The 14,071-nt window shown below is 40.9% G+C and overlaps 1 protein-coding gene across 1 annotated transcript; it reads right to left on the bottom strand.

Annotated features, from left to right (window-relative positions):
- Positions 1-1,687: 1,687 nt before the first annotated feature.
- On the bottom strand, positions 1,688-13,272 carry LOC129680474 (alcohol dehydrogenase 1-like; the record flags this gene model as incomplete). Its single annotated transcript, XM_055612122.1, has 7 exons — positions 13,185-13,272; positions 11,978-12,079; positions 6,230-6,368; positions 3,567-3,654; positions 3,230-3,449; positions 2,781-3,041; positions 1,688-1,823 (listed from the first exon to the last, which is right to left on the bottom strand). Coding segments are annotated over exons 1-7 (985 nt in total), but the record flags the coding sequence as incomplete, so codon positions are not given.
- Between the last annotated feature and the right edge of the window lie 799 nt (positions 13,273-14,071).

Raw genomic sequence — 14,071 nt, 5'->3', positions numbered from 1 at the left:
TACTACCTGAAGTTCTCATGGCTACAACCTGTGTGCCGACAGCTCTCCTTTGTTTTCAGGATACTAACTACTTCCTATAATGTTCACTCTCCAGCTGATTTGATTGGAGGTAATCACCGAGTCTTGAATGAAATAAAGACTGGTAACCCAGATCAATCGGCCAGAAGGTGTTGCAGGCAACGGTTAGTGTCCTGAAGACAAAAGAGAGCTGCTTGCTGATAGGCTGTGATCATAACTGAATTGAGTCTATCACTTCTGTTCTTTTTTTTATAGAGGAAGAGGAAGAGAAAATATACCAGCGCAGTCTCATTTGAGATTATATACCCAATTGAACCTGGGTCCTTTGGAAGAGCAGTCAGCACTCTTAACCACTGAGCCATCTTCCCAGTCCTATTAATTCTTCCTTTTAATTCTTTCCTTTTGGTTAGTTTTATTTCTTGGTAAATATGCTACAATCAACTATGAGTATTTGGTATATCTCTACAGCATGCTCTCATGTCTTTATTCATGTGCACACACACTTGGGGGTCATAAATAACACCACAAGAAAAACACAGCTCAGCAAAAAGGCACAGTGTTTGGGAATAAGGTGTTTATAGATTTCAACTTTGGAATTGGAGTAACTGGTATAAATAAAGGCACAAAATTGAGGTTTGAAAATCTGACAGTCAGGCACAAAGCTGGTCAATCCAGATACCCGGAGACAAACACATTTACTTTTCCAGCAGCTGTATGGGATTCTAGGGTCCTCCTAAAATTATGGAAGAGTCTCTAAGGTAACATAGTGCCTGACAGGAAAGAAACCACAAAATTTGCAGGACATCAGTCTCATGAGAGAAAGGTAGCAAGGACTATTGTCTGGGGACAGGAAGAGAGATTGAGGCCAATGGCCTAGTAATGGCTTGCAAACAGTGTAGCTCTTTGTGTGGCGCAAGAAGGCTGTATTTGATAGCCCTTAGCAGCCAAAGACTTGAGTCCAAACCATATGGCACACTGTTGAGGTCATCTTGGCTAAACAAAACCCATCTTTTCTTATTTCACTTCCTTCCTTCCTTCCTTCCTTCCTTCCTTCCTTCCTTCCTTCCTTCCTTCCTTCCTTCTTTCTTTCTTTCTTTCTTTCTTTCTTTCTTTCTTTCTTTCTTTCTTTCTTTCTTTCTTTCTTTCTTTCTTTCTTCCTTTTCTTTTTGCTCTGATAAAAATATCCTGACACAGGCTAGAGAGATGGCTTATTGGTTAACAGCACTTGTTTCTCTTCCAGAGGACCTGGGTTCAATTTCTAGCATTCACATGGTCATTTACAACCATCTGTTAACTTCAGATCCAGAGGATCTAATATCCTCTTCTAACCTTTGAGGGCACCAAGCACACAAGTGAGGTCCATACATACATATATGCTGGCAGAAAATGGACAAAAAAAAAAAATAGCTGAGTCATTCCCAGCATTCAGTTACTTCTTACGGTTTAGTTTGGGGAGCTTTACACAAGTTAGATAATTCTTGAGTGTCTGAAAGATGAAATGTGTGTAGTAGACTGCTTGTCAGTGGAAACATATCTCTGTTATGTGGTTAAGGAGGCTGTAGTCATACTTCATATTCAACTTGCACTTCAGTTTCCCTTCTTGATTCCCTCCAAGGAGCTTGCAGGGGATTTAGGGTTCTGGAAAGAGAGAGGAAACTAAAAGACCTACCTCCCATAGCAGAAGATTTCAGGGTCCTCCCAGGGAGAAGCACCACTGGGTCAAAAGAAAGCTGTGACTCTGTGGGAGCTACTCCCATGATCACACACACTCCGTAGCTCACATGGCATGATTTCAAAGCTGCGATCTGGAAACAGACTGATTAGTATCTTAGTAGTGTTTACATACATTTACATATAACTTGTAACTGGCCTGCTGGAAATGAAGATCCCCTGAAGAGGCCCTCATATCTCTCAGTCGGACCAGGAGACTATTGAAACAAATAACCTCAAAGAAATGAGCACTTTCCCATGAGTCTCATCCTAGGAGAAGAAAAAGGTACCAACCAGAGGAAGAACTTGTCTCCTAGAGAAAGGTTTTTACACAGTTCTAACTGTGATGAGGATGAGACTGAAGCCCAGACAAGGATTGGCCAAGGGTAGGTGGGACCACTCCTTGACCAGAGTGCTTAGATGTGTTTATCTGTTTAAATGTTGCCATCACTTCAGGACCCAGAAGGTGGATTTGGTTGCTTCTTTGGGTCCTATTGTCCCTCTTCCCAGTGTGACCACATTGAATAAATATCCTTCTTATGTTTTCCACTTTTAAATTTGCTTTTTAAATTGGCTTATTGAGGATGGGTAGCCAGGTGTGACTTGGGGCACAGTTTGTATTCCCCAAGTTTGATAACAATGCTAATATATTCTTTCAGGGAGGATGTGGAAGACATTCTATGATCAAACAGCATGGAATATTTTTACTATGATACCTTGAGTAAGCTGTTTAAATTTACTATGTTTAATATTTTCAATCTTTAAAATGAAGATGGTGTTATTAATTGTCTAGAAAGACTGACTAATTGACAAATGGGATAGAATAGGCTAATAACTCAGAACAGTCAAGGCACAGCAATGTGCTCAAAAATGCTACATAAAAATTTATAGCCCTGCAACAGGACTAGGGTGTAAAACTGTGCTTAGTGTGCTGGAGGCTGTCGGTTCAATTTGCAGCAACCCTCCCAAATAGAACAAATTGCTGTAAATTCCTGTCTCTCTGAAGTAACTGTGTTAATAACCTGTGCCCCTATTGTGCCCAAGATACATACCATGGTTTCAGTGAGGCCAATGGCCTCAAAGGCAAAGTCAACTCCAATACTCGTCATTTCCATTACCACCTCATGGACGGGTTTCTTGAGCTTCTTAGGATTGAGACAGTCAGTGACACCCAAGGCCCTTGCCCGAGGAAACTTCTGCTCATTGATGTCAACCCCGATGATTCTAGAAGCCCCAGAGGCTTTGCAGGCCATGACAATGGCTGATCCAACCCCTCCGAGTCCAAAAACCACACAGGTAGAGCCGCGGGTGACCTGAAGTTTCAGAGGATAAACTTTTGTTAGGCTTTCAAAGGTGATCTTGTGTTAGTAGGAAGTGAAGAGAGGGAAAAAGCCCTTTGGTTTTGTCAATAATGGAAGGAACGCTCCAGCTATGTGGCTCCCTGTTTACCATGGAGACAATCACACTGAGAAGAACTCAGAAAGAACACAGGTGTTCTTACCTGTGCTGTGTTAAATACAGCTCCAAAGCCTGTTGGCACCTCACAGCTCACAACACAGACTTTATCCATAGGAGCAGCCTCATCAATCTTCACCACTGAGATTTCATCTACCACAGTATATTCTGTGAATGTGCTGGTCCCATAAATATGATAGATTTTCTTCCCTCTGCAGGTAAATCTGCTGGTTCCATCTAACATTAATCCAGTTGGAGAGAGAAGACTGTTCCCCAGACACAGAGCAACAAAAAAGAGAAATAAAAAGACATTATCAGGGTTAAGACAACTCCTGTACTGAGGAAAGCAAATGAGGTAAGAAGTTGAGGAAACTGAAACTAACTTTTCTTTCTTACAGAAGTTGCCTGTAGGGTGCAGGCAATAGATGCATTCTCTGCATTCTGGAAGAGGGAACACTAAGACTTTATCTCCTGAGGAGGAAAAAACAAAACAAAATATTATGACCAACATAGGGGAAACCTGAAATCCAGTTACTCCCACTGGGAACTGTTTATTGCAGATGTGATCAGTTTGTTATAACAAGAGCTGTCTGTAGCACTATGTTTGAGTTTAAACATCATTTCATCATGGGATTAAAAAGATCAACTTAGCCAGGTGCAGTGGCACACCTCTGTAATATCAGCACTCAAGAGGCAGAGGAAGGTGGATCTCTGTGAGTTCGAGGCCAGCCTGGTCTACAAAGAAAGTCCAGGACAGCCAAGGCTACACAGAGAAACCTTGTCTCAAAAGAACAAAACAATAACAACAACAAAAAACAAAGCAATAAAAAAACCCACAAAAAAACACAAACAAAAATCAACTTTAATATAAATAGACCTTCAAAATTAAAAGAAAAAAAGAATTTGGGCATTTACATCTCATGATATTGAGGGTCAAAGGTAAGAGACAACTATGTCTAACAGTGACATCAGTGTTTGTGGTGTGTAAGGCTTGTCTATTTGTCTCAGTATTCTAGGAAAAGAGTAGAATTTGTCCTTAGTGTACATTCTCCATATTTATTGGAAGAGTGAGTTATGCTTGAGCTAAATTAGGATGAGTCCTCATTATGAGACGATGTATTATGCTAGAACTTGAGGAGGGTCACCCTGTGCCCTTAATCCTATTCTGCCATTAAGTAGCTAAATTAATCAAACAAGGGGATCAATTTTTTTTTTCAGAGCATCTATTTCTTCATACATGATTAAGGTCAATATGTGCCTTGCCTGAGTTACTCCATATTCTGTAAAATTGGTTTTTCAGAGTCATTTCCCCGAAAGACTTGATTTTCCTCCATTTTGAGAGTGGAGGGTGATGACTCTATTCCTAGGTGAATGCAAGAAAGACACATGTGGTTGATCTCACCCCTCCCAAAGCCTCCATCTATTTTCATTTCTTTCAGTTTTCCAGCTTTGCCTCTTAGGTCCCTTGAAATTCCTTTCCTCTGCAACTGACATAGGTACCCGTTCTGTAGCCCCCACCCTCAACATACAAACAGATATGTTTAGCGTGTGATCAGAGAGTTAACATTGGTAATTAGGATGGCAATAAGACAACTCTTGTTTGCCTCGGCCGGTGCTAGATACCAAGGCAATCAGGAACTGCTGTATTGTGTAGACTTGTTGTTACGCAGTACATTCTGCAATCATGAAAAGACACAAATATCTTCACCCATGTTTCTCACATAGCATGTCCACAATATACAAAAAGGAAAACAAAAAAAAATCTATGACAAAGTTTTTGTTAGAATAATATCAATATTTGAAACATGAAGGCCCATAGTGTGGGGAGAGTAAATACAAATTCTAGAAGAAGCTCTTACACATGATGTTACTCTGTTTGCACAATTGAAAAGATTAGTTCACATATGTGTGTGCATGCATGTGCACATATGTAGAAAAGGCTCTTTAAGCACACATACACTGTATGTTTAACAGCATTGTGATGCATTGTATAGATTGTGATTCTCAGTTTAATTTTAGGCAGGCTGGTGTGAGCTGATGTTTATATAAATGATAGGAGAAGAATTCTCTAGACCGTTTTAGTCAAACACAAAATAGTTTTTATGCATGAACTATTTTTCTGTGCTGGGAGTTGAGCACAGCCTTGTGCATGATAGGCAAGCATGTCATACCACTGTAACCCATCTTTAGCCTGGGATTATGGGTCTCAGGTGGCCTGTTTCTTGTTCTATATCTGATATCTGGATGCAGTTTAATGGTTTTGTCAGTATATGATGAGTTCTGGGGTCTTTATGTTACCTCAGGAAGAATCAGAGTGGGAATTAGGAAAGGAATTGGTGCTATATTGTAAAGAATGGAATCTGCCTCTAGTTGGAGACCCTTGTCTCCTCCCTTAAGAGATAATACACAGGGCATGGCTAGGGGCCACCCATAAGAAGATGGGTTTATCTGAAGATAACACACTTTTCCTTTCCAGAATTCTGACTCATAATGCTATCTCTACCAGCCAACCCAGTGTGAGGCTCAGGATCTGCTCCCATTTCTGAGGCTCTCTTAGAAAGACCCATTTCTTTTTTTCCTTTCAAGTGCTTGCCATAGCCTATGTATTCTCTTACACACTATAACTTAACACTTTGGGCTTCCCTACTCTTTATTCTAAAGCTCCCTTTCTCGACTTGTGGCTGTCCATGCTGCCTCAGTGCAAGCAGCATGACCTTCATTCCTTCTTTTCTGCACTCTTTCTCTCCCTTCCTGCTTGCCTGCCCCGGGGTTTCCCTTTTAGGCCCCAGTAAACTGTCTTCAAGCTTCTGTTTGAGTCTATTCTTTGTTCTCAAGCTTATTTGTGATTGTTTTTTAATTCTTTCATTAATAAAACTAAGATCCTCATGAGGGACCCTGATTTCCATGTTATTACATGATGTCTCTCCTGGAATTCCCATAATTTCTGGTAACATCTTTCCCCTGCCTCTTAATTTTTAATTGGCATAGAAGCCAATCCTATTCCTGCATGCCTAGATAGCATCAATTATCATGTGTAGTCACCTACCTGGTTTTACAGTAGTTACTCCTGGTCCAATACTCTCCACAACTCCAGCTCCCTCATGGCCCAGGATGGCAGGAAGTGGCACTTTGTTTTTCCCTTCCAGGATATGGTTATCAGTACCACAGATCCCAGAGGATATAATCTGAAAGATGATGAAATAATTGAAGATAAAATGCCTGGTGACAAACAGAAAAACTCATTCTGTTCTCACTGATATGTGGATTCCAGCATCAACTTTTTAGTTTTACATGATTAATTTGGAGTATTTGTAGAGTCAGGTATACTGGTTGGTTTTTTATTAACTTGATACAGTCTAGATATAACTGGGAAGAGAGAATATTAATTGAAAGAAGTCCCCAACTGTAGTAAAGTCTGCAGGGTGTTTTCCTAATAATTGAGGTGGGGGAGTTCTGTTCACTCTGGGCAGTGTAATCTTGGGCTGGTGGTCCCAGGTGTGCAAGAAAGCAGGGTGAGCAAGCCATGAGTGAGCAAGCCAGTAAGCAGCACTCCTCTGTGGCCTCTGTTTCCGTTTTACCTTGAGTTCCTGCCCCAAACTCCCTTCGTGGTGGACTGTAATGTAAGAGTTGTAAGATAAAATAAACCCTTTCTGTCCCAAGTTGCTTTTGACTATAGTGTTTTATCACAGTAATTTAAATCCTAACTAATACACCAGGAAAACTGAAAGGAGCCACTAGGGGGAGAAAGAAGAAAATGTTTTAAAGAAGGACTAGAACACAGGTGAAAATGAAATATGGGAAGGTGGGGGAGAGTAGGAGGGAAGGCAGGGATAATTAACGCTGAGGATATTTTAAAAAGCCATAAGAAAACCTACTATTTTATAATTTCCTTAATTGTGTGTGTGTGTGTGTGTCCTCCCAGAAGCCATAGGCTGCCAAATATGAAATCCAGTGCCAGATCTGCGATATCTGTACCTTGAGCTGTTGGCCATGGGTGTCTTGGGAGACCCTTCACACAACATAAGCTGTTGTGATGGTTCTTGGTTATTCACCAGGAGCTTGTTGGTAAGATTCTATTACTGAAAACACTACAGTAATGGAAACCCTAAGCAGGTACTGACTGAGATGCTTTCTCCCTGCTGGATTCCTTTCATAGTACTAGAAGGTTCTGTGTGCTACCAGGAGAGAAAAGTCACCAACAGTTTCATTTGTGAACTCTGCAAGCTACAATAATGACTAACCTGGTAGGACAGGATGTGCCCATAGATGCAGTAGTGACATGAACGTGATGGGGGCAACCAGACACTCTCTGGTTGTATTGAAGGCCCACTTTACAGAAAGGAAAACATGCCTGGTACCATAAATATGGCTAAAAACTCATTGGCTCATAGGTTCTGGAGGTAAACCTATTACTATTGTTTTATTGGTAAATGGACATCATATCACACTGTTCTCTAAAGACATTCTTACTTCTAGATTAGTACAGGTCTCAGACATCCTCAGAGAAGCTTCTTTGTGCTGTGGGTGGCAGCTAATGGAGGAACTCACAACTAGTCAAAGTGCAGAGAGCGTGTGTGGCATGCCCTTCCACAAATGGGATGTCTGTGTCACACATCTCCCCAAGGCTGGGGCAATTTTGTGGAGATGGGTCAGGAAGAATAGAAGAGCCAGAGGTCAAGGAAGACTATGGAAAAACAGCATCCTCAGGACATGACAGGACCACTGCATGCACAGCAGATGAGAGCAAGATCAAGCCATTCCACATCCCAAGAGGGAGGGGTCACAGGCCCTCACACCTAGCTGAGGAGCTATGGACAGTTGTTGGCTGCTAAGTGAGTCGGTTTTCTGTAAGAGCATGATCCTTGGTGGGTCAACGATGCTTCAGTAGATGGCTCCACACCATGAATACATAAACTGGACTCAGTGAGGTGTTAAAAAAGAAAAAGGAAACGAAGTAGGGAGAGGCTAGGAAGGTGGGCAGTGAATCCATGAAGAGTTGAGGTAAGAGTAGGGGTGAATATGATCAAAACATATTGTATGCATATATTAAAAATACCTGGTCATAAAATTATTGAGTCTTCAGAGAAAAATATGATGTAACTTCAAGTCTAGAAGCAGAATATGCTCTTTAATGTCAGGGCTACACATTTTCACATTTGTGGTATTATTGTGCCCATAGAACATAGCACTTGGCTTCTCTTGTCTTCCTAATTTTGCCCAGACTGCCTTAACATAGCAAACATCATCGCTGAATTCTTTCCGGCACATTGCTACAAATAGTTAAACATTCTGTGGGATATGGTGAAGCAAACAGTGGGAACTTCTGATACATGGGCTCACATATTTGAGGGAAGCCTGGGTGACACTGTAGTGTTTTTCTTGCCTCCCGGCAAGAAGTCACACAGTCTCAGTCCAAAGGCTTTTTGTACCAGCTTTCTCATCCCCATCCTGCATGCTGTTTCATGATACGAACTAACATGCAAAAAGGAAATTGAAGGCTTTAGAACTCTTCAAAGACTTCTGCAGTATACAGTTTTCTTGTTTTTTTCTTCACAACAATTATTTTCTTTCTCTAGCTGTTCCAATTCAGAGATCACTTAGTTTTCCTCCAAGGTAGTGAGATTCTCCAGCTGGATGGAACTGGAGGCAAGTCACATCAGGTTCAGATCGCAGATTTTACTTGGAACATGTTGACAGCACTAACCAGTTTTATCTAGACATTCTCTTTATTTTTATTATTTGTTCTGGCCAGCAGAAATTGATCTTGGAGCTTTCCAAATTCTTTGTAAAATTGCTCTTCTCTTTTGGTGATCCGATTGTCCACTTTGATGTTTATTTTCTTTATTCCTTTGGGCTCTTAAGGTGTGGAAGATATTTATGTTTTCTTGGTCTCTTTGTTCAGGCCTTTGGCCCAAATAGTTGCCCTACAATTTCACCTCTCAATCTCCTTTTGTTTGTTTGTGTGCTGCTCTCGAATACCCACTCTGGTTGATCTTCAGGGAAAGCAGCCTTGGCTGGCCCACAGCTCTAGATCTCCAGAGGTTCACATGATCTCAGCATGGGCCGTTAACTGTATTTGTGCTCAGTTCTCTGTGTTGCTTGCTGGCTGCTGCTGTGATCTTGGGGTTTCCAGGCCTCTCTTAGTCACTAATAACAAAGATCTCTGGTATGAGTTCAGTGTGGTTTGCCTAAGAAGTTCACATACTCAACTCTTGTTCCCCAGCATAACAAATATTAAGAGGGAGCAATAACTTTGATGGATGGGGTCTAGTGAGCTGCCCTCATGATGGCTTAATGTCTTCCTCAGGAGACTAGATGGAGAGGCTGGTTAAGATGGTTTATCATTTAAGAATGCTTTCTGCTTCTGCAAAGAACCCGAGTTCGATTCTTAGTACCCAAGTTGGGCAGCTCAAACTGTCTGTAATTCTAGCTTCAGTGTATCAGTTGTCTTTTTGTGGCCTCTAGAGGCACCAGCACAGTGTACACAAACACACAGATACACACACATACACATACAACACACACATACTTACAGCCGCTTTAACAACGAAGGACATCTTTTAAAAAGAGACTGTATTAAATCTCATCGGAATGAGTTAGGCCTAGCAAGACTGGACTAGTTACCAAGAAAGTGAAGTAAGTAGTACTCTTCTCTGCATTGTAAGAGAGCATGAGTTTTTACCAGAAGCTGTTAGATAGGAGCAATACACTCGAACCTGAAACTGCGAGTTAAATAACCGTAAAATACCCAGCTATATTATAGTAACAGAAAACAGACTGAAACAGTTCTTTGTTTGTCATAACTTCTCAAGATATGAATTCTCCCGCTCTCTTTTACAAAGCCCCTTTACAGAGCCGTGTAATGCTGATACCTCCCACTTGCCTCTTCCCGTGGTTAGGACATCTATATAGTGTGGCAGAGTTGGGGTGAAGGTAGTGACTTACTCCCCTAAAGTGACACCTCTTCCCCATGAGCAGGGGAATGACATCATGAGTTATTGCTATAAACTGAATTGTATACCTTTTACATATAGTGAGCCCAGCCAGCCCCCAGTATGCTAGCATTTCGAGATGGAAGCCCTGAGGGTTAGTCAGCTTCAGATGAAGCCATGAAGTCAGAGCTCCATGATGAGATTGCTGTCTTTACCAAGAAAGAGCTTCCTTCTCCCCCTCTCCCTCTCACACATACAAAGGTACAGCAGGATGAGCATCGTGTCTAAGTCATGATGAGGCTTTCACCCAGCCACACTGGCACCCTCATTTGGGAGACTTCCAGACTCTGGAACTGTGAGAAACTAAATCTTGTTTAAACCGTATAGACATAGTATTCTGTGATGCCTTCTGGGGCAGTCTCAGACTTCACCTGGCCCTGCCTAGCGTGCAAACTTTTCTCAATTAATGAGAATGGGGAGGAAGGTGGGTATTCATCTCTAGCGGTGTAGATCTGCTGTACCTGTAGCGGAGTCCCTTAGTGAACCAGTGTGGGAGAGGGGACCCGGGCCTCTTAGTCACTCCTACTGTAGCCGAACACATTATTGTCTCAGTCTATTTTTCTACGGATGTCATAGAATGTCACCTACTGTGTCACTCTTACACTATCAGTTTATTTGGCTCATGACTGTGGAATCTGCTGAATCTAAGAGTAGGGTGTCTCTCACACAAAAAGGGCCTCTCTGCTCTTACAATATGGCAAACAGCAGTTGAATGTGTGTGATAGAGAGTTGGGTAGGTGTAGAATCATGCTTTCATTAGGGGCCTGTATGCAACTGGAACAGCTACTGAAAACCTACTGGAACAGCTTTAATCCATCCACAGGGCAAAGACCCCACAATTTACACACTCACTTCTTAGAGGCATTGTCCCGGAACCACTATATTTGCAACTACAATTCAGCACAAGTTTTGGAAGACACCTACAGCCATCAAATAACTTTATATCAGAATAGCTCTGTAATTGGGGGAAAAGGAGGCTTAGGAACAGTTTTGTTTGATTTTCACAAATCTTAATTTGTGTGTGTATGTGTGCATGTATGCATGAGTTTTCCTGTGTGTGTGCATGTGCACACGTGTGTATATGTGTGTATGAGAGAGACAGAGAATATATTCATGAGCTTTTCTCTCTCTGTGTGTATGGAAGAGTTTCATGTGTGTGTATATATGTGTATGTGTGAGAGAGATAGAGAAACTGTATCATGAGCTTTTCTCTGTGTGTATATGAGAGTTCCCTGTGTGTGTGTGTGTGTATGTGTGTGTGTGTATACACATATGTGTGCGTGAGTGGGTGCACAAAGCAGAGGCAGAAGTCTAGATATCTTTTCTCATTTGTTTTTTTTTTTTCTCTCTCTCTCCTTTTGAGACAAGGTCTCCCACTGAAACAGAAGCTTTGGCTACACTGGTTGGCCAAAAAGTTGTAGGGATTCTCCTGTCTCCAATTCTGGCTATAGATATAGGCCTTTTGCCTAGCTCTTATGTGAGGTCTGGGGATTTGAACTCAGGTCTTTGTGCTTGCATAACAAGTACTTTATCTACCGAACCAACTCCCCAGTCTGATTTTAAATCTAGAAAATGATAGTGTTTTAAAACTATTACTGACTACTTACTATGGATATATCTTAGGTTTGTAGCATTTTAACAAAATGCAGCAACCTACCTCACTATTACTACATGCTAACATAGTCAATCAATTATGAATCATAGAAGTCGTAACTCTCTTTAATATAGAATACCATTTGTTTCCTAAAGTATGACATCACATATATGCATCCACATCTACTGAGTGTACCATCATTTATTACCTTAATTCGAACCTCGCCAGCCTTTGGTGGATCAACTTCAATCTTCTCAATGGACATGGGTGCATTTGCTGTCCAGGCAATAGCTGCCCGGCAGGTGATGACCTACAGGGATACAAAAGTGGAGTGAGGGGTGGCCTGATCGCTAGTGAGCTAGAAACAGGTGAGATGTGAGGGTAAATTCACCTGTACTATACTGAACAGTCATCCTGCTTATATCCTTTTAAGGAGAAAATAATCTACTTATTCATTGGAAACAATCACATGTATATTTTATGTCTATCTCATTTAAATAAAATTTAAATAAAAATCATAATGCAAGATGAGTTCACATCTATACATATATGTGTATATATGTTTAAATGTACATACAGGCATATCATACATTCTTTTAGTTCCAGAAAACTGATCAGAATCCTTAGTTGATTTTTCTGTATTTAAAGTGTCACAAGATATTAATATTGATTTCTGAAACCAAGTTCTGCTGTTTGAATTCGATTCCTGCATTGTGATTTCTAACATTAATTACTTTGAGAAGATTAGAATCTATCTTGCACAGAATGCTGTAAGAAAAGATGAGCATCACCTTGGAAGTATAACAAGAATCACCATTTTACTTTTCTAACCAAAGTCCATTCTCGTGAAGTATGGTATAAAACATTTAATTTGCCATTATAACTTACTTCCTCTGTCTTATAGCATTTATTCATTTTTGCTTATAAATCTCCACACAGTTCAGTTTTCAGTTTTCTCTATTAATTTTCCTTTATTACTTGATATTTTAAAGATATGAATTTAAGCATTATGTTTAATTTTTTAACTTTTCAGGATTGACTAAGTTGCTTTTAGCACAAAAATAAGGGGAATGTGAGAATAAGGCTCTCCACAGTCACAAATTATGTACTTTTTCAAATTTGGGGCAATCATGGAGTCAGCATATTCGGAGCGCAGTGAAGGAGCCTCACCCAGAAAGAACACCTTGGTGCTCACAGTATCTCCCCTTTAGGGTAAGTTTCCAAGTTATTTCTTTAAATAATAACAGTTCTTATTTTATAATTTTTTGACATAAATTCTCTAAAACTGACTTTCAAATTACAGGAGTTCTTCCTTTGTGTAAAGGACATTTTCAGCAGCCTTAAATAGTAGAGTGTATGTAGTATTAACTATGACCATCCAGGAGACTACATTCCAAGAGCAAACCCTGACTTACATTGCTGGGTGTTTTCGTGGTGAGGCTGGCTTGCTCCATCTTTGCTTCTGGCAGGTTCAGAATCCAGAGCTCTCCTCTCTGTAACACTCCCCTGCTGGATGTTCTCTTATACTCCAGAGTGACTCAGCCCCCAGAGAGGGAGGAGACAGGAAAGTGAGAAATGAAAAATCAAAAGAGAGAATAAAGGAAGGCCTGATGCAACGGAGGGAAGATGAGGGGGAAAGAAGGATGAAACATAAGCAGAAGAGGAAAGTAAGCTATTGTTTTAGAAGGAAAATGAAGAAAAGAGAGGAAAAAGTCTATTCTGAAATGTATTTTGTGCTGAACCATTTGCATATTATGTCTTCTGTCCCTGCATATACTGCTAGGCCACTTGAGTTTTAGCCATTCCTTTCTGAACAAGGAAACCACACTTAACAAGAATTACAGACTTAGCTTGACCCAGAGATCAAGTATGGTTTCCTGTTTCAGATTCTTCAAGTTTGAGGGTGGCATGGGGTGGGGTGGGGTGGGATGGGGTGGGGTGGGGTATGGTGGGAGAATGAAAAAGCTGAGTGTACAAAACTGTGAGGAAAGAGAAAATTTCAAAAGAAAAGTGCAGATTGATGAAGGGTGTTCAGGTAGGAGCACACAGCAGAGGGAGTAGAGCCAAACAGGTTGTAGTAGACCTACCTGCCTTTACCTGTCAAGTGCTGAGAGCACAGGAATGCTCTACTAAGCCCTGCAGAATTTATTGCTTTGAAAGAAAAACATAGCAAGCAGTAATGCAAGTGAGAAAGCAAGAACCACCCAAACCGCACACATTAGGTTTTAAACTGGCACGATCAATGAGAGACAATTTGTGTGTGTGTGTGTGTGTGTGTGTGTGTGTGTGTGTGTGTGTGTGT

This window comes from Psammomys obesus, unplaced genomic scaffold, assembly GCF_907164565.1.
Source record: "Psammomys obesus unplaced genomic scaffold, mPsaObe1.curated_primary_1811, whole genome shotgun sequence".
NCBI classification, from domain to species: domain Eukaryota; kingdom Metazoa; phylum Chordata; class Mammalia; order Rodentia; family Muridae; genus Psammomys; species Psammomys obesus.
This window is presented reverse-complemented; position numbering and strand designations above follow the sequence as displayed.